Source organism: Aegilops tauschii, chromosome 1, assembly GCF_002575655.3.
Source record: "Aegilops tauschii subsp. strangulata cultivar AL8/78 chromosome 1, Aet v6.0, whole genome shotgun sequence".
NCBI classification, from domain to species: domain Eukaryota; kingdom Viridiplantae; phylum Streptophyta; class Magnoliopsida; order Poales; family Poaceae; genus Aegilops; species Aegilops tauschii.
In genome coordinates this window covers 63,922,336-63,942,931 of record NC_053035.3, presented here as the reverse complement: position 1 = coordinate 63,942,931, position 20,596 = coordinate 63,922,336, and the positions used below count along the sequence as shown (strand labels likewise).

The following is a 20,596-nucleotide window of genomic DNA, read 5'->3' as shown; positions in this document are numbered from 1 at the left end:
ACTAGTTGAAGTTTATGGTTCAATAACCTCATCAAGTCTCCACCATCCTCCCACTCAATTCTTTCGAGAGAAACTTCTCCTCGAGAAAGGACTCGTTTCTAGAAGCAATTACTTTTGCTTCCAGATCTGAAATAGGAGGTATACCCAACTATTTTGGGTATTCTATGAAGATGCATTTATCCGCTTTGGGTTCGAGCTTATCAGCCTGAAACCTTTTCACATAAGCATCGCAGCCCCAAACTTTTAAGAAACGACAACTTAGGTTTCTCTAAACGGTGTCGTCTCAACGGAATTGCGTGGTGCCCCTTTTAAAGTGAATGTGGTTATCTCTAATGCCTAACCCATAAACGATAGTGGTAATTCGATAAGAGATATCATGGTATGCACCATATCCAATAGGGTGCAGTTATGATGTTCGGACACACCATCACACTATGGTGTTCCAGGCGGTATTAGTTGTGAAACACTTTCCACAATGTCTCAATTGTGTGCCAAACTCGTAACTCAGATACTCATCTCTATGATCATATCACAGACATTTTATCCTCTTGTCACGACGATCTTCAACTTCACTCTGAAATTACTTGAACCTTTCAATAATTCAGATTTGTGTTTCATCAAGTAAATACACTCAGCATCTACTCAAATCATCTGTGAAGTAAGAACATAACGATATCCACTGCATGCCTCAGCACTCATTGGACTGCACACATCAAAATGTATTACTTCCAACAAGTTGCTCTCTTGTTCCATCTTACTGAAAACGAGGCCTTTCAGTCATCTTGCCCATGTGGTATGATTTGCATGTCTCAAGTGATTCAAAATCAAGTGAGTCCAAACGATCCATCTGCATGGAGTTTCCTCATGCATATATACCAATAGACATGGTTCGCATGTCTCAATCTTTTCAAAAACGAGTGAGTCCAAAGATCCATCTACATGGAGCTTCTTCATGCGTTCTATACCAATATGACTCAAGTGGCAGTGCCACAAGTATGTGGTACTATCATTACTATCTTATATCTTTTGGCACGAACATGTGTATCACTGCGATCGAGATTCATTTTAGGTGCAAGACCATTGAAGGTATTATTCAAATAAACAGAGTAACCATTATTCTCCTTAAATGAATAACCGTATCGCGATAAACATAATCCAATCATGTTTATGCTCAACGCAAACACCAAATAACAATTATTTAGGTTTAACACCAATCTCGATGGTAGAGGGAGCATGCGATGCTTGATCAAATCAACCTTGGAAACACTTCCAGCACATATCGTCATCTCACCTTTAGCTAGTCTCCGTTTATTCCGCAGCTTTTATTTCGTGTAACTAACACTTAGCAACCGAACCGGTATCTAATACCCTGGTGCTGCTAGGAGTACTACTAAAGTACACATTCATATAATGTATATCCAATATACTTCTGTCGACCTTTCCTGCCTTCTCATCTATCAAGTATCTAGGGTAGTTCTGCTTCAGTGACCGTTCCCCTCATTACAGAAGCACTTAATCTCGGGTTTGGGTTCAACCTTGGGATTCTTCACTTGAGCAGCAAATGACTTGATGTTTCATGAAGTATCCCTTTTGCCCTTTCCCTTCTAGAAACTAGTGGTTTTACTAACCATCAACAATTGATGCTCCTTCTTGATTTCTACTTTCGCGGTGTCAAACATCGCGAATAGATCAAGGATCATCATATCTATCCCTGATATGTTATAGTTCATCACGAAGCTCTAATAGCTTGGTGGTAGTGACTATGAAGAACCATCACTATCTCATCTGGAAGATTAACTCCCACTCGATTCAAGCGATTGTGGCACTCAGACGATCTGAGCACATGCTCAACGATTGAGCTTTTCTCCCTTAGTCTGCAGGCTTAAGAAACTTGTCAGAGGTCTCATACCTCTTGACGTGGGCACTAGTCTGAAATCTCAATTTCAGTTTTCGGAATATCTCATATGTTCTACGACGTTTCAAAAACGTCTTTGGTGCCACAATTCTAAACCGTTAGCATTACGCACTGGACTATCACGTAGTCATCAAAACGTGTATGTCAGATGTTTCGCAACATCTACAGACGACGCTGAGGTTCAGCACACCGAGCGGTGCATTAAGGACATAAGCCTTCTGTGCAGCAATGAGGACAATCCTCAGTTTACGGACCCAGTCCGCATAATTGCTACTACCAACTTTCAACTAAATTTTCTCTAGGAACATATCTTAAACAGTAGAACTAAAGCGTAAGCTATGACATAATTTGCAAAGACCATTTGACTATGTTCATGATAATTAAGTTCATCTGATTAATGAAATCCCACTCAGATAGACATCCCTCTAGTCATCTAAGTGATACATGATCCGAGTCAAACTAGGCCGTGTCCGATCATCACGTGAGACGGACTAGTCATCATCGGTGAACATCTCCATGTTGATCGTATCTACCATACGACTCATGTTCGACCTTTCGATCTCTGGTGTTCCGAGGCCATGTCTGTACATGCTAGGCTCGTCAAGTCAACCTAAGTGTTTCGCATGTGTTCCGAGGCCATGTCTGTACATGCTAGGCTCGTCAACACCCGTTGTATTCGAACGTTAGAATCTATCACACCCGATCATCACGTGGTGCCTCGAAACAACGAACCTTCACAACGGTGCACAGTTAGGGGGGACACGTCTCTTGAAATTTTAGTGAGGGATCATCTTATTTATGCTACCGTCGTTCTAAGCAAATAAGATGTAAACATGACAAACATCACATGCAAATCATAAAGTGACGTGATATGGCCAATATCATCTTGCGCCTTTGATCTCCATCTTTGAGGCGCGACATGATCACCTTCGTCACCGGCATGACACCATGATCTCCATCATCGTGTCTTCATGAAGTTGTCTCGCCAACTATTACTTCTACTACTATGGCTAACGGTTAGCAATAAAGTAAAGTAATTACATGGCGTGATTCATTGACATGCAGGTCATACAATAAATTAAGACAACTCCTATGGCTCCTGCCGGTTGTCATACTCATCGACATGCAAGTCGTGATTCCTATTACAAGAACATGATCAATCTCATACATCACATATATCATTCATCACATCCTTTTGGCCATATCACATCACATAGCATACCCTGCAAAAACAAGTTAGACGTCCTCTAATTGTTGTTGCATGTTTTACGTGGCTGCTATGGGATTCTAGCAAGAACGTTTCTTACCTACGCAAAAGCCACAACGTGATATGCCAATTTCTATTTACCCTTCATAAGGACCCTTTTCATCGAATCCGATCCGACTAAAGTGGGAGAGACAGACACCCGCTAGCCACCTTATGCAACTAGTGCATGTCAGTCGGTGGAACCTGTCTCACGTAAGTGTACGTGTAAGGTCGGTCCGGGCCGCTTCATCCCACGATGCCGCCGAATCAAGATAAGACTGGTAACGGCAAGTAAATTGACAAAATCGATGCCCACAACTACTTTGTGTTCTACTCGTGCATAGAAACTACGCATAGACCTAGCTCATGATGCCACTGCTGGGGAACGTAGCAGAAATTCAAAATTTTCTACGCATCACCAAGATCAATCTATGGAGTAATCTAGCAACGAGGGGAAGGGGAGTGCATCTACATACCATTGTAGATCGCGATGCGGAAGCGTTGCAAGAACGCAGATGAAGGAGTCGTACTCGTAGCGATTCAGATCGCGGTTGATTCCGATCTAAGCGCCGAACCACGGCGCCTCCGCGTTCAACACACGTGCAGCCCGGTGACGTCTCCCACGCCTTGATCCAGCAAGGAGAGAGGGAGAGGTTGGGGAAGTCTTCGTCCAGCAGCAGCACGACGGCGTGGTGGTGATGGAGGAGTGTGGCAATCCCGCAGGGCTTCGCCAAGCACCGTGGGAGAGGCGGAGGAAGAGGGGTAGGGCTGCGCCAAGAGAGAGAGACGTTCTCATGTGTATGGCAGCCCCAAAACCCCCAATATATATAGGGGAGGGGGAGGGGCTGCGCCCCCATCTAGGGTTCCCCCCCCCCCAAGGGGTGCGGCCAGCCCTAGATTGGATTGGGGGGGCAGCCAAAGGGGGGGAGAGAGGGGGGCGCCCCACTAGATGGGCCTTAGGCCCATCTGAGCCTAGAGTTTCCCCCTTCCCCCCTTTCTTGCGCCCTGGGCCTCTTGTGAGAGGCGCACCAGCCCACCTAGGGGCTGGTCCCTTCCCACACTTGGCCCACGCAGCCCTCTGGGGCCGGTGGCCCCACCTGGTGGACCCCCGGGACCCTCCCGGTGGTCCCGGTACATTACCGATAGCACCCGAAACTTTTTCGGTGACCAAAACAGGACTTCCCATATATAAATCTTTACCTCCGGACCATTCCGGAACTCCTCGTGACGTCCGGGATCTCATCTGGGACTCCGAACAACATTCGGTAACCACGTATATCTATTCCCTATAACCCTAGCGTCATCGAACCTTAAGTGTGTAGACCCTACGGGTTCGGGAACTATGCAGACATGACCGAGACGTTCTTCGGCCAATAACCAACAACGGGATCTGGATACCCATGTTGGCTTTCACATGTTCCACGATGATCTCATCGGATGAACCACGATGTCGGGGATTCAATCAATCCCGTATACAATTCCCTTTGTCTATCGGTATGTTACTTGCCCGAGATTCGATCGTCAGTATCCCGATACCTTGTTCAATCTCGTTACCGGTAAGTCTCTTTACTCGTTCCGTAACACATCATCCCGTGATCAACTCCTTGGTCACATTGTGCACATTATGATGATGTCCTACCGAGTGGGCCCAGAGATACCTCTCCGTTTACACGGAGTGACAAATCCCAGTCTCGATTCGTGTCAACCCAACAAACACTTTCGGAGATACCTGTAGTGCACCTTTATAGCCACCCAGTTACGTTGTGACATTTGGTACACCCAAAGCATTCCTACGGTATCCGGGAGTTGCACAATCTCATGGTCTAAGGAAATGATACTTGACATTAGAAAAGCTTTAGCAGACAAACTACACGATCTTGTGCTAGGCTTAGGATTGGGTCTTGTCCATCACATCATTCTCCTAATGATCTGATCCCGTTATCAACGACATCCAATGTCCATGGTCATGAAACCGTAACCATCTATTGATCAACGAGCTAGTCAACTAGAGGCTTACTAGGGACATGGTGTTGTCTATGTCACACATGTATCTGAGTTTCCTATCAATACAATTCTAGCATGGATAATAAACGATTATCATGAACAAGGAAATATAATAATAATAACCAATTTATTATTGCCTCTAGGGCATATTTCCAACAGTATGTACTGAACGACGTCTCTAGTAGGTGACGTTAAAACAATGCCCGCCCCTAGCCCTGCCAGTATTTTGGAGCCATCGAAGTACATAACCCAATTGGAATATGTGTCGTACTCTTTAGGGAGTTCGGCCTCTGTCCATTCGGCGACGAAGTCAGCCAGTACTTGGGACTTAATAGCTCAACATGGTTTGTATGTAATATAAAATGGAAGGAGCTCAATGGCCCATTTGGCAATCCGGCCCATGGCATCGTGGTTGTTTATAATGTCATTGAGTGGTACTTCGGAAGCCACCGTGATCGAACACTCCTGGAAGTAGTGACGGAGCTTTCGGGATGCCATTAAGACTGCGTATGCTATCTTTTGATAATGGGGGTACCTGGATTTGCTTGGTGTGAGGACAGTGGATACATAGTATACTGGCTTCTGAAGCGGGAATTTGTGTCCGTCCTGTTCTCATTCAACGACGAGCATGGCGCTCACCACCTGATGTGTTGCCATATGTATAATAACAGCGGTTCACCGACGTTTGGCGCGGCCAGGATTGGGTTGCTCGCAAGAAGGGTTTTTATTTCCTCTAGTCCGGCTGTTGGCGCGTCCGTCCACTCGAAGTGATCGGTTCACCATAAAAGGCGATAGAGTGGCAGTGCCTTTTCTCCCAATCTGGAGATAAAGCGGCTTAGAGATGCCATGCAACCCGCGAGCTTTTGGACTTGTTTAAGGTCTGTTGGTGTAGCCAATTGTGACAGAGCTCGGATTTTGGCTGGATTTGCTTCGGTTCCTCTGTTGGAAACGATGAAGCCCAGCAGTTTTCCGGCGGGGACGCCGAAAACGCACTTTTCCGTATTGAGCTTAATGTCATACGTGCGGAGGTTATCAAATGTGAGACGTAAATCGTCTATTAGTGTTTCGACGTGCCTAGTTTTGATGACGACGTCGTCCACATAAGCTTCAACTGTCTTGCCGATCTGTTTCTCAAGGCATGTTTGCATCATGCATTGGTATGTGGCGCCGGCGTTCTTGAGCCCGAAGGGCATGGTGTTGAAGCAGAATGGCCCATATGGTGTAATGAATGCTGTTGCAGCTTGATCGGACTCCTTCATTTTGATTTGATGATATCCGGAATATGCATCAAGGAAACACAGTGAGTCGTGTCCTGCGGTAGCATCAATGATTTGATCAATGCGGGGGAGGGGAAGGGATCCTTAGGGCAAGCTTTATTGAGGTCTTTAAAATCGACGCAAAACCGCCAGGATTTGTCCTTCTTTGGTACCATCACCAGGTTTGCCAGCCAGCCCGGATGTTTTATTTCTCTCATGAATCCGGCCTCAATTAGCTTGGCCAGCTCCTCCCCCATAGCTTGGCGTTTGGGCTCGGAAAAGCGCCGCAGTGCTTGTTTGATTGGGTTGTATCCCTTTAAGATATTAAGGCTATGTTCGGCCAGCTCACGTGGGATTCCAGGCATGTCAGAAGTGTGCCAGGCGAATATATCCCAGTTTTCATGAAGGAAATCCCTTAGTGCGGCGTCGACCGTTGGGTCTAGTTGTGCTCCAATAGATGTTGTCTTCTTGGGGTCCGTTGGGTGGACCTGGAATTTGACTATTTCTTCTGCCGGTTTGAAGGAGGTGGATTTGGGTCGTTTGTCTAAAATCACATCGTCCCTATCCACCGTGGAGCGCAGTGCGGTTAATTCTTCGGCCGCGAGGGCTTCAGATAATGCCTCAAGGGCCAGGGATGCAGTTTTGTTTTCGGCGCGGAGTGCTATGTCCGGATCACTGACAAGAGTGATTATGTCGTTTGGTCCGGGCATTTTGAGCTTCATATACCTGTAATGAGGTATAGCTTGGAAGCGTGTAAAAGCATCCCGCCCCAACAGGGCGTGGCATCCGCTGCTGACAGGAGCCACTTGGAAGGTGATTTCTTCAGCCGATAATTCTCCGGCGTGCCGAATACCACGTCAAGTGTGATTTTTCCCGCACACCGCGCCTCCCGACTGGGAATGATTCCTCGGAAGGTCGTGCTACTTTGCTTGATGCGGCTCTTGTCTATTTCCATTTTGTGGAGTGTATCCTCATAGATGAGGTTTAGTCCGCTGCCACCGTCCATGAGGACCTTGGTGAGTCGAAAGCCGTCCACGATGGGACTGAGGACTAAAGCGGCTGGTGCTCGGACTGTCCTGTATTTTGGTTCGTCGCAGGCATTAAAGGTTATAGCCGTGTCGTTCCAAGGGTTTACTGTGGTGATTTGACAGACTTCGGCGAGGTCACGAAGTGCCCTTTTGCGCTTATTGTTTGAAGCGAATGTCTCAAAGGCCGTCAGTACTCTGGGGTCGTCGTCTTCTGGAGGGTGTTGCTCTGGGGTGTTTTTGGTAAGGATGTCCTCGCCGCTTTTGGCTACCTGCCGGAGTATCCAACATGCTCTAAGGCTGTGGGTTGGTACGGTATCCGGTGTTGTGTGTACTTTGCATGGGCCATCGAGCCATCCCTCCAGAACGGTTCCGCGCCGCGTAATGGGTTTGTATTTCTTGGCTATTGGACTGGGCGCGTCCCGGGGATGCGCCCTTTTCGCCTGGACGAGTGGTTGAGTTGGGACCGATGGCTCCCAACAAGCTGCCTGATCCCTCCAGACGCTTTCCATTGCGCTGTACTTCTGTACGATAGTTGCCAAGTCAGCAAAGTGCAGTATGCGGCGGCGATTGATGGCGTTGAGGATTCCTTCGTTCGTGCAATTGTTGCGGAACGCTGATATCGCGTCCTCGTCGCGGCAATCTTCAAGCTTGTCCTTGACAAGGAGGAATCTGGCCCAGAAGTGGTGGACCATTTCCTGAGACTGCTGTTGTATGCTCGTGAGAGTGCTTATGTCTGGGTGGGTGGGTGGAATTGCTTCTGGACCCTGACCCGATCGATGATCCGGAGTCTGAAGTTTTTTCGGACTTAACAGTCCGGGCTCCGGAGTATCTTCTGGTTGCCTTTGCCCGCCATCCGATTCTATGTTCGGAAGGCCGGTCACCTCCTTTTGCGGGTGGGTATCCGACTTTGTAGGGTCGGCGATCCGGACGTAGTCCGTCTTCGGTATAGGGGAAGAGTCGCCGTCTTGCTTCTCGACTACCGCTATCCGGTGGGTGATCGATGGAGATTTGATTTCTCTTTGGTCGGGTTTGAGCCCGATCCGATCGTAATCTGTGGCGATTCCCAGGGCAGCGATACGATCAAGGAGCTCGTTTAAAGATGAAAAATCCACCGGATCCATCTGCTTGGAGTGTTTGGGGTCGATGCGAAGAGGATTTTCGATGGCCCGAGAGGTCATCGTCTGCTTAACGGCCGAACGGGCGGTCATGGTAAAGCTGCCCAACCGGAGGGTTTGGCCTGGATCTAGTTCTCCTCCGGTAGTGATATTGTCTTTAATGACGAGGCGAGTCATCGATCCTGTTGTCGACGGCACAGTGGAACTCTCAATGAAAGCACCAATGTCGGTGTCAAAAGCGGCGGATCTCGGGTAGGGGGTCCCGAACTGTGCGTCTAAGGTCGATGGTAACAGGAGACGGGGGACACGATGTTTACCCAGGTTCGGACCCTCTCTATGGAGGTAATACCCTACTTCCTGCTTGATTGATCTTGATGGATATGAGTATTACAAGAGTTGATCTACCACGAGATCGTAATGGCTAAACCCTAGAAGTCTAGCCTGTATGACTATGGTAATGAGTATCTGCCTTTCCGGACTAAGTCCTCCAGTTTATATAGACACCGGGAGGATCTAGGGTTACATAAGGTCGGTTACAAAGAAAGGAATCTACATATCCGATCGCCAAGCTTGCCTTCCACGCCAAGGAGAGTCCCATCCGGACACGGGTGCAGTCTTCGGTCTTCGTATCTTCACAGCCCATCAGTCCGGCCCATGGTTAACAGGCCGGACGCCCGAGGACCCCTTAGTCCAGGACTCCCTCAGGGGGCGCGCACCTCCACTTGGCTGCTGCCTCCTCTCTTCCAATAGGGCCCATGAAGGCCCATTAACCCCCCGGAGGGTTCCGGTAACCTCCTGGTACTCCGAAAAATACCCGAAACACTTCGGAAGCATTCCGGTGTCCGAATATAACCTTCCAATATATCAATCTTTATGTCTCGACCATTTCGAGACTCCTCGTCATGTCCGTGATCTCATCCGGGACTCCGAACAATCTTCGGTCATCAAAACACATAACTCATAATACAAATCGTCATCGAATATTAAGCGTGCGGACCCTACGGGTTCGAGAACTATGTAGACATGACCGAGACACCTCTCCGGTGAATAACCAATAGCGGAACCTGGATGCTCATATTGGCTCCTACATATTCTACGAAGGTCTTTATCGGTCAAACCGCATAACAACATACGTTGTTCCCTTTGTCATCGGTATGTTACTTGCCCGAGATTCGATCGTGGGTATCATCATACCTAGTTCAATCTCGTTACCGGCAAGTCTCTTTACTCGTTCCGTAATGCATCATCCCGTAACTAACTCATTAGTTACATTGGTTGCAAGGCTTATAGTGATGAACATTACCTAGAGGGCCCAGAGATACCTCTTCGACAATGACAAATCCTAATCTCGATCTATGCCAACTCAACAAACACCATCGGAAACACCTGTAGAGCATCTTTATAATCACCCAGTTACGTTGTGACGTTTGATAGCACACTAAGTGTTCCTCCGGTATTCGGGAGTTGCATAATCTCATAGTCATAGGAACATGTAAGTCATGAAGAAAGCAATAGCAATAAACTAAACGATCATAGTGCTAAGCTAACGGATGGGTCTTGTCCATCACATCATTCTCTAATGATGTGATCCCGTTCGTCAAATGACAACACATGTCTATGGCTAAGAAACTTAACCATATTTGATTAACGAGCTAGTCAAGTAGAGGCATACTAGGGACATTCTGTTTGTCTATGTATTCACACATGTACTAAGTTTTCGGTTCATATAATTCTAGCATGAATAATAAACATTTATCATGATATAAATAACAACTTTATTATTGCTTCTAGGGCATATTTCCTTCACATAGACATGGGTGTATTTGTCTTGTCTGCAAATTTCCATGGAGAAATACATTTATATACGATCTATACAAAAAAACCACATATTTCCCACATACTATTCACTATAAAAGTATATGATTTTACTTTTTTGTAGAGTGCAATCCAAAGCGTATCACCTGATGAAAATTTATACTCATCTTGTGTACATCTATAAATACCCGTGTATTTATTTTCAGATTTTCTGAACTTAAAAAAGTTGTTTTTTAACTTATTAAAAAATTTGGGCTCGATGGAGCCTGAGAGCAAAAACTCACATTTCTTAAAAAGGAACTAATTGACCTATATTTGGCTTGCATGCATTCCTTTGGAGAGCTAAACCAAATATTTATTTTTTGGGTCGATGAGTCAGACAAGAAAATAAATGAGGAGCAATATGGCACCTCACACATAAATTTTACTCTATTTTACTGTTGTCGAGAAATGTTGTACAGACGCACATTCTTACATACATGCATGTACACTCACCTTCACCCACGGGCGAATCTACCGGTGAGGCTTCGATAGGCTCGAGCCTACCCTCAAAAATCATGAATTTGTTTTTTACTACTAAGCATCGGCAGGCCCAACCCAGGAATAGTAGGCCGACAGGCACATCTAAGCCACCAGCCCATCACGAGGCCAGGAACAGATAGCAGGCGCACCACGCACAAGCTGTAGCGAGGCAGCCCGCACGTGCACGACCGCACCCCATCGCTGACAATCTGTGGTAGCTAGGGATCCAAATTCCAGGGAGGACCTGTGTTCGAGGCTCCCTTGTGCGGCAGCTCGCCGGTGGATATCTCCTCATGTGTCCAATTTCTTCTCTCCACTTAGGTAGTTTAGTTCTAGACTTCTAGTCAGTAGCAAGTTTAGTGTTGTGCTTGGACGATTGTTGTTGTAGTTTAGTTTTTTCTCTGCATATGTAGTTTAGTTAGTTTAGTTCTAATCAGTAGAAATGTCAATCATCTGGAACTAATTGCTTTCTAGTTTAGTTCTAGTCAGTGGTTGTTTCCCTTAAGCCAGTAGCTAGTTTAGTTCTAGTTGGGAGATAATGACTATTTTAGTGAACATATTCGAATTTTTGTTCAAACTTTGATATTTTCCAACAAATTCTACTAAATACTACATGTTTCTAGTAGAAATTTATGAAAATTTCAGTATATTTGCGCAAAAGGATTATTTCTTCACAAGAGCATTTAATTTTCTCAGCGTAAACTTTGAGCTCACCCTCAATTTTCTTTCTAGATTCGCCACTGCCTCCACCTATATGAATGTACACATGCACACCTTACCGATACGAGCACTTATGACAGATCGAGCCGTCAAATCTTAGGATCGATGAAGCCACCATATATGTTTCGAAGCTAACGGAAACAACGTCTTCCCTTGAACGTACATCACATATTTTCGGATGTACTGAGTCAACCACACGGAACCTAACTGTCTCAGTGTGCTCGGTTCATTACTTTGTTTATTTAGCAAAACATATATTTTACTCTTGTGCTCAAACTTAAAAATATTTACTTGAAATGAAGAGAGTAATAGTAATTGCTTGCCGTTGTTCCGGTAAAATCTCACGATTTGATACTCCGTACTTGACTTTTTTCTAGATTTATGTTTATACTAGTAAGCATCAACAACCCTTCAGTTCATACAAAAATTACATTTCTTATGCCTTATGTTAAACTTTGACTACTGATGTTGCCTTAAATATCCGTACTGGTAGCATGAAAATCATATTCATAACTTTGTCTAAAAAGTATTTCTACGATACTATAATTTATCTGTCGGTACATACATTGTGTCAAGTCTCTCTAACGTCTTGTATTTATGAACAGAGTGATTAACACAATACTCCCTTCGTTTTAAAATAGATGACCCAATTTTTTACTAACTTTTTACTAAAATTAGTATAAAGTTGGGTCATCTATTTTAGAACGGAGGGAGTAGTAAGCATGATACATATAATTTTGTCTTCGGACTTCGGAGTATGAACGAGTGACCAAAGGTACATTTCAAAGACCGTACCAATATCTAAACATCAGCCCCCTCAAAATAATCATTAAACATCATTTTTGTAGGGAACGTATCTAAACATCATCTTTTTTAAACTGGAGAAGGAGTATCAATTATATTGTACTAAGAAAAAGAAAAAGCATGCTTGAACAGTACGGGCCCGAGGGAAAGTAGACCGACAGATGACGGTGCGTACAAGTTGGTGCCGCGTCCACCGACAGATGACTGGGCTGCATGTACTATTGGACGACAGGCTGCTGCTCGGTGCCAACAGAAACAGCTCACAGCACCGAAACCCACATGCGAAGCTGTACCGCCGTATCTTATCATATCTTCCCTCTACGACCCTATTGACCTGTCGTCATTTCCGGTTTTTTACTTTCCACTTCATGGCTGTTTGTTGCTCACTTTTCATGGCTTTCGCAGATTTGCACCTTTTTGCCTTTCCAAATCTCACACGGTTTCTTCGAGCTTGGTTTGATGCGAAAAGTTTCATGGCTTTCTCAACCTCACAAAAAGTTGCCAACATTTGGCAAATTTTGATTTTGCCAAATATTGGCTTGCCAAATATTGGCAATGTCAATTGTTGGCATCAAACCAATTATGCTCTTCATCTATGGCGATGGTGTACGCACGCAAGAGTGCCGAAACAATCGAAATCATGGAGTTAACCCCATCTTGACAATTGAATTCTAATATACCGCAAAATAAAACAAATTACATGCATATATTGTTTGGTATCAATCGGAACGACCTGCTAAAATTTGCAAAATTCTGGCCATGCTTCTATGCGGTTCGTTATCCAACGTTGCATGTAGAATGACTTTGACTGAAAATGCCCTCTATTTCATCCACGCGAAGGGATGCAGATTAGAGAGGAAGATATTTCTATATTGTTTTATTTAAGGTAAGTCCCATGCTTAGTTGATGAATTTTCGTTTTTGTAAGAAAGGACACCTAAAGAACATCTTAGAACTGAAAATTATAAAAAAATCAAGACACAAAATGACCAATTAAAAAATAAAATTACATGAAATTAGCCATCTTTTTTCTTCGACTGTATGCCGCCTGCAATCACTCTTGCCGTACAAAGCTTTCGAGAGTACGCTAAAGGCGTACCATAGCTTTATAGAAGAGAGAATGCAAGTTACAAGAAAACTACCACTCGTCGCGAACAACGAGCGTAGCACGAACACCACACCCAACAGGATAAAGAGAAACACCACTGCAAAGCAAGTTACAACGCAAAAGAGCCTATCCTAAGAAGATACACCACACCACGTCTCGACCGACACCGGCCATCTCCGAAGACCACCAACTGTCGCAGAACTTCACTCGTCAACGTACCATCCACCCTTAGCGCCTTAGAGAAGGTGTGGCAGGTGAATGGCAGGACTCGATCCGATCCGGGAAGACACCGTCTTGGACACACCAGCAACAGTCGTACATACCGCCATGGAGGATCAAAAAAGGACAACGACGAACACCGGAGGAGAGCAACGAGGAGCCAGCCATGTCTCCAAACACAACGCTCCAAACAGAGGAGCGGCGTCGAGGACGCCGCCATCGTGCCGATCCAACACCGAATCGAGGCTTTCGCCCGGAGATATCCACCAACTCATCAGTAGAAGTGAGATGTAATAACAGTTGACAGAATGTCGGTTGGGGCATCACTCCGCGCAATGCTGACTTGCAATCCTTCACCATCAGTCCAGATGATTGAAAAGCCATGCCACATAACAACTCAAAAGAAGAGGTTGAAGTTGCCAAACCAAAATCCAACCAACTGATTTCCTTGGTTGACAGGCCATATAAATTTGGCAACCCCCCCCCTCCCCCCACCCACCCCCCACACACACACCCAATCATAGGCCATTCACCAGAGCCAAAATCAGACGTCTTCAAGGTTGGAAGAGGACGAAGAGATTTTATTCCAATGCACCATCGCCGTCTTACTAGACTTGGTTCCTGCCACTGACCACCAATGAACTGCCGGATGGGAGAGATGGGGGGGTGTGCTGAAGCAAAATCGGTACAAATTCTTAATTTTGTGTGTTTTGTTTCGCATCAACTCAACATTGTTAGATGGCCTAACATTGTCCCCGCCCGCAAGCGGAGCATGTTCCCTAGAATTTGAGAAACTTCCGTACTTGATTAGATTGGACATATTTTTTTATGTACTCCTTGGTGTTTAGCTTAAGTTTGAGCTAAATACGATTGAAGAGCACACACAAATTACACTTAATTCAACATGCATGCTAGTTTGCTCTAGCCACTCCGTACTAGACTGGAAATTGCAATTGGTGCACGGGCATGGTGCCCGTTTCCAAATAATAATAATTTTTCTATAGCGTGGAAATTTTGAATTTTTTTTGTGAACACTCGTACGCATGTATAGTATTTATGTGCAAAATTTCATAACAATATACCTTTACATGTGGCGTACACAAAAACGGCAAATACATATTTCCAAAATGGGCTGATTTTTTTTGTACGGCTGAATTTTTGTTTTTCTGTACAACCTGCAAATCACAATATTTTCAAACAAATTTTCACATGTCCGTGCTGAACACATATAAGTTTCAATAGATTTTTTCTAATATTTTTAAACTTTTAGATATGCTTTCTGATTTTTTGTAAATATCAAGCTCACTGAAGCTCGGTCACCCAAAGTCTGCACTCGTACTAGACACACTTTCGGGATGCCATATTTTTAGGAACATTTATATTACAGAACTGTAGGTTGACAGACAAATCAAACTAAAAGAATATCATTAAAGATGATGGCAGATTCCTTAATGTCCAAGTTACCCACATACTAATTCTTGATGGATACACCCTGGCTACTTCTTTTTTACATCATATACACCCTGGTTACTTAGTAGTACCCCCATGGGATTGCGCGCTTGGCTACGTCTTTCGTCATCGATGATAAAAAAAATCACAATCACTGACGGGTGCCTTTTCATTTTCATGGTGTCCTGCGTCCCACTAACCTAACTCGAGCATCATTAGTTGAAAGGTCACGATACGGGATGGAAATTTATGCTTAGATTAAGGCAATAATTAGGGTTAATTACATCATGGCTGATGCAAACATCACCCGGACCGTGCCATGCTCGACGACGACGTACCTTTGTCTATGCTTTAAAGGACACGAACGGCCATTAGTTTTACTTATTAATCGTGCGTGAACTTTCTCATGGTTGGCTCTTTTGATTGCTGCAATGGCCATTAGCGCTTAGCGGTGCGCTATTGGCTCTAGCTAGTCATTGTCAACCTTTGGCTGGCCTAACTTCTGCTGGTTCGTATTCGATTTCCTTTTTATTTATTTTTGTAAGGTTACATCCCCGGGTTTGCTAATGCCTCCTTCACGAGAAAAGCTCTTTTGGTTATATATTAAAATGGAGTTATATTGATTGATTAAGTCGTATCTAGGCAATACAAAATCAGCAAAAATTCACACCCGGCTTGCGCGTATCAAAATACACAAAGCACAGAAGAATACAAGCTAGGCCCAATTCTTTTGGCAGTACCCTCTAAAAAGAATGGATGAAAGACGAGTAACCTGCAACAAGAGAAATATTAGTATGTGCATGGGTTGCGCCGGTCCCCCTAACCTACCTTTTGGCTCTTGGCTTGAAGTGCGCCTGAGGCTTCGTCATCACCGCATAATCTTTAGATCATCTAGAACATTAAGAGTGCCACGGTCTTTAGGGACGAGCAGCTTCCGCTGTCCTCCATTGTCCACTTATCCTTGCCATCAAAATGATCTCGTTGTTTCGATCATGCCCCGAGCAACGCATTGAATCACTGATTGCTTTTGGGCGAGAGCGACCTACCAGAGTTGGCTCGAGTGCTCGACCATTAACCGCTCGCAACACTTAGCGACTCAGTCGAGCTACTGAGCGTCGGATTTTTTTCCTTTCAGTTTTCAACTCGTTTTTTTAGGGGTAACTGTTTTGTGTTGTCAGGTGATTTTTGTACTCATTTTATAAAATTAAAATATTTTTCAAAATTTCGAAAACAATTTTAAAACATTGTCAATTTTTTTGGATAACACAAACATTTCTTTTGAATTGCTCGAACATTCTTTAAACCTATGTGAATATTCTTTTCTTAAAATTGAACATTTTTAAACCTTTTGATAACATTTTTATGTAAAGTACGAACAATATTTGAAAACATGAACATTTCTTAATAATTTGGGGTACATCTTATAGGAGCTTCGACCCAGTTCATGGCAGATCCACAATACCACGGGGATAGCGATCAAACACGTACCCCGGGTTGCTACCGATGTTGTATGGTCCGGCCCATTAAGGGGTCTTTTCCATCAGTTTCGGGAAGGTTCTAAATACCTGAACCATTATTTATTTTTCTTAATTTTCTTCCGGCTTTCATTTTATTTTCATTATGCTTTTTATATTTCCTTTAATATTTTCTATATTTTTAAATTTCATTTTGTGAACATTTTTCAAATTTGTAAATATTATTTGAAATCATGAACATTTTTGAACTCTTCAACATGTTTTGAATTTGAAAACATTTTTTGAATACAGGGTCATTTTAAAGAAATCACACTTTTTCCGAATCACCAACATTTTATGAATTTCTGAACAGTTTTACAAACTCGCGAATATATTTTGAATATGCAATTTATTTTTCAAAATCATGAACAAAATACACAAACAATTTATGATTTCTCAAATAACAATTTAAATTGTGAACATTTCTGGAATTCATGCTTTTTTAAATCACAACCATTTTCTTAATATGCGAACATTTTTAGAATCTACATACATTGTTTTCAAAATACTGACCATTTTTCTAATTCGTGAACATTTGTAATTCACGAACATTTTTTGAATACACGAACATTCTTCGAAATCTCTTTGAATCCATGAACTTTTTTTTATTTCTTGGACATGTTTTTTTTAAATCATGATTTTTTTTTGAAACAGCGAACTCTTTTCGGAATTTTGAACATTTTTTCTAATGCTTGGACTTTTTTGAATTTTAGAATTTTTTAAATACCAACATTTTTGTTTTCTGAGAACTATTTTTATATCACAGACAAAAATAAATGGAAAAAATAGGGGTGCCCCTCCATGCGCTCTGGCCCGCCTGAATCGTGCACGGGAGGGACAAGTGGTACACATTTCGTTGGCGTGTAGGTCGAGGAATATGACCTCTCCCAATTCATGCTATAAGGGACTAAAACCTAATTTACCTATATATCTAACGGAAGCCCAAGAAGATACTACCGTGCACAGCTCGCCGCCCCGACCTTTGCGTCCGCCGTGCTGTTAACAATTCTGGCCATCCCTTTAAACCTTCCCACGCCAAATCTGTCGCCGACGACCCAAACTAGGCAACCCGGGGCCGATCTTTCGCTGGTGACGCCATGGCCGGCCCGTGTCGCCCCGCCTCTGCTTCGTTTCTTCCCCATTGAAATCAACTTAAATGCGAAAAAGTGAAAAGAAAATCCAGTTCCTTAGAAATAGCAAAACTGAACATTATTTGGCAAACGCTAATCTTCTATGGAAACACAGAGACACGGACATCACCGTGCAGCGTGCACACTCGCTCACATTAAAACCCAAGATAAAGCTTGTCTAAGTAATGGTCATTTAGTAATCGCAAAAAGAAAAAAGATCTTTCAGAATAGGAGGATTAAACCCAGTTAACGCACTAATCCTGCAGGCTACTGCAGGGCCCTAAGCTTCTATCGCGGCAATATACTGCTTCATGAGGAGCTCCATAAGAGCAGGGTGGCAACCCGTCTTCAGCTGCTCAAAATCACCGGTCGCCATGGCTGCTTTGAGATTACCGGGCTCGGAGAGGAACCCCGTGCAAGCCTCCTTGAGCACGCGGCAAGAATTCTGCTCCGCCAGCGCCAGCATGGCGGCCACCGATTGCACGCCGATGTGCCCGCACAGCTCCTCCTCGCAGATCAGCTTCAGCCTCTCGAGCTTGTACCTGTCCGCCGCCACGAGCAGCGGCTTCGCCATGGTTGCCAGCTCCAACTCCTTGGGCAGCGCGTCCGTGTAGATGAAGAGAAGCATGGCCTTGAACACTGCAGCATCCATGTCGTCGATGTGTAGCCTGTTCGTTGCTGTGGTCAGCGCGAGCTCCGCCTTGAAGGCGGGCGACCGGGCGGCGAGCATCCACCTGTGCGCCGCGAAGGTCTCCCCGCCGACCTCGATCTCCACGTCCACCCCCTCCTTGGACTCCCACAGGACCACCGCGAGCTGCTGGTGCAGCTCGCTCAGAGGCACCACGGTACCCGTGGGCGTGAGCCCGGCGCGGTAGTCGGCGGCGCGCGTGTCGTAGACGATGACGTCGCATAGGATGGACAAGTTGTCATCATCCTTGAGGCGCTTCTCCTTGTCCAGGGCTTCGGTCTCCACGAATTCGTCCCAGCCGCATCTATCATCGGGGCCCGAGAATTTCCGGCCGCCACTTTTGGTTGTAATTGTCTTGCCGTCGTGGTCGAGTATGCTCATGCGGACATCCGCCATGGCGTCGCCGGTCTTGCTATGGTTGGCGCGCTCGAGGTAGAGGGAGAGCCAGCCGCGGTACAACCACGCACCGTTCGGGTAGCACAGGATGCGCCAGTCATGGCCGCCGACGCCGAAGGTACCTGACTTGACCAGCGTGTCATTGATGGCCGTCTTCAGTGTGCACCCGTCGATCCTGAGCAAGTAGGAACCGGTAACCTGCGTGGTGGTGACAGTGGTGCCGGCGGCGAGCTGCTGACGGCCGGCGCCGCGGAGAGCAGAGATAAGCGCCGACATTGACATGGTCGATTCCAGAGTGGATTGAGCGATCGATACTCAAGCTTGTGATGTTTAAGGGTTATAAGTTTAGGGTGCATCACAGGCGATGCGTAGAGTAGTTATAGCACATTGTTTGGGTGGCTGCAGGCGTTCGGCATGCATCACTGACTTAATTAGGTGATCAATGAATAATGTGTGTATACATGAATGACCGAGAAGTATACGTACATGAATTTTTAGTCGTCAGATATTAGGAGGTTTAGTGCCGCGTCAATTGTGTGGATCATGGAGAGATTAGTTTTGGGACGTGCTTACTGGCATTCTATGAGGGAGCTAGTGGGAGTTAATTCATGGTATATAAAGTGCTGGTGCTACTACATCTGTGTGACGACGTCGAGCTGCTGATTGCAAAGTTCGTCCTCTTCGACCACCTTGTCCCGACGTCGATGCTCTCCCTGGCGGCCAAAATTGGCGCCTCCTCGATCTCATCATCAAGTTATAGATTGTTGCGGTGATTTCCGCCGAGCCATGGCCGATGGTGGACGAAATATAGTTGCCACGATTGCATCTGTGAACAGATATGACACCTACTCGACCTCATCGTGCCACGATCAGAATTGTACTCTATCTGTAACCCTTGATGAGGAATACATACATACGCAAACACAACTTATTGTGTCACAATAATTTTAAATACCGGCCTTTGGTATGCTCTATCCAATGATTGAGAGATGAAATCCGAACAACATCAACCATTGGATAGAGTTTTTTTCTCACATGATTCTGTCATTTGGCCTTTTACTTGAACTCCCACTCTATCGTCCATAGTTTCATAAGCATCTTTTTCCATGCCAAGAACCCGATTGCCCGTATTAGGCCCAGGCTATCTGCGCCCCTTCATCAACTGGATAGGTGTAGCGACAGTCTGTTGCTTAGACGGCGGCTTTAATCTTACTGTTGTATTACTTTGTAAGGTCTTGTGAGAAAAATTAATAAAGTGGCCGTATGCATCGCCCAGATGCAGAGGCCGGGGATCATCCTCCTTTTCTAAAAAAAAAGAACCCGATTGCCCAGTAAAAATGAGAGAGAACAGTTCAAACTCTAGAGCGTTGGGCCTTGTCTTCTATGATTCCATGGAAGAAAATAAAATTTCGACAATGCTTTATAATATGGATTTCATAACCAGTGAATGTTTGTGAGAATTTGTGTTGTCCGCGCATGGTGTTTTTTTTAGTAAGCATGGCAAATTCGGCCAGTTCCTTATTTTGTTGCCAAATGTTGGAATCAAATGGAAGCCCATGGTTGTGCCAATTATTTTTACTAAACATATTATGGCTACAAAGCAAGCAATTAAGACTAGTCAATATTTTGGTCATGTTTTCTCCATCTAGCCAATTTCTTAGGTTAGAT

At 44.8% G+C, this 20,596-nt stretch overlaps 1 protein-coding gene across 1 annotated transcript; it reads right to left on the bottom strand.

Moving 5' to 3' along the window:
- Positions 1-17,092: 17,092 nt before the first annotated feature.
- Positions 17,093-20,242, bottom strand: LOC109775667 (BTB/POZ and MATH domain-containing protein 2-like). Its single transcript, XM_020334381.2, has one exon. The coding sequence runs from the start codon at positions 19,208-19,210 to the stop codon at positions 18,125-18,127; it is 1,086 nt and encodes a 361-aa protein (XP_020189970.1). The 5' UTR covers positions 19,211-20,242; the 3' UTR covers positions 17,093-18,124.
- Positions 20,243-20,596: the final 354 nt, after the last annotated feature.

Excerpts from the sequence above, each read along its gene's own strand:
- LOC109775667 (XM_020334381.2), bottom strand. The coding sequence starts at position 19,210 with ATGTCAATGTCGGCGCTTATCTCTGCTCTCCGCGGCGCCGGCCGTCAG.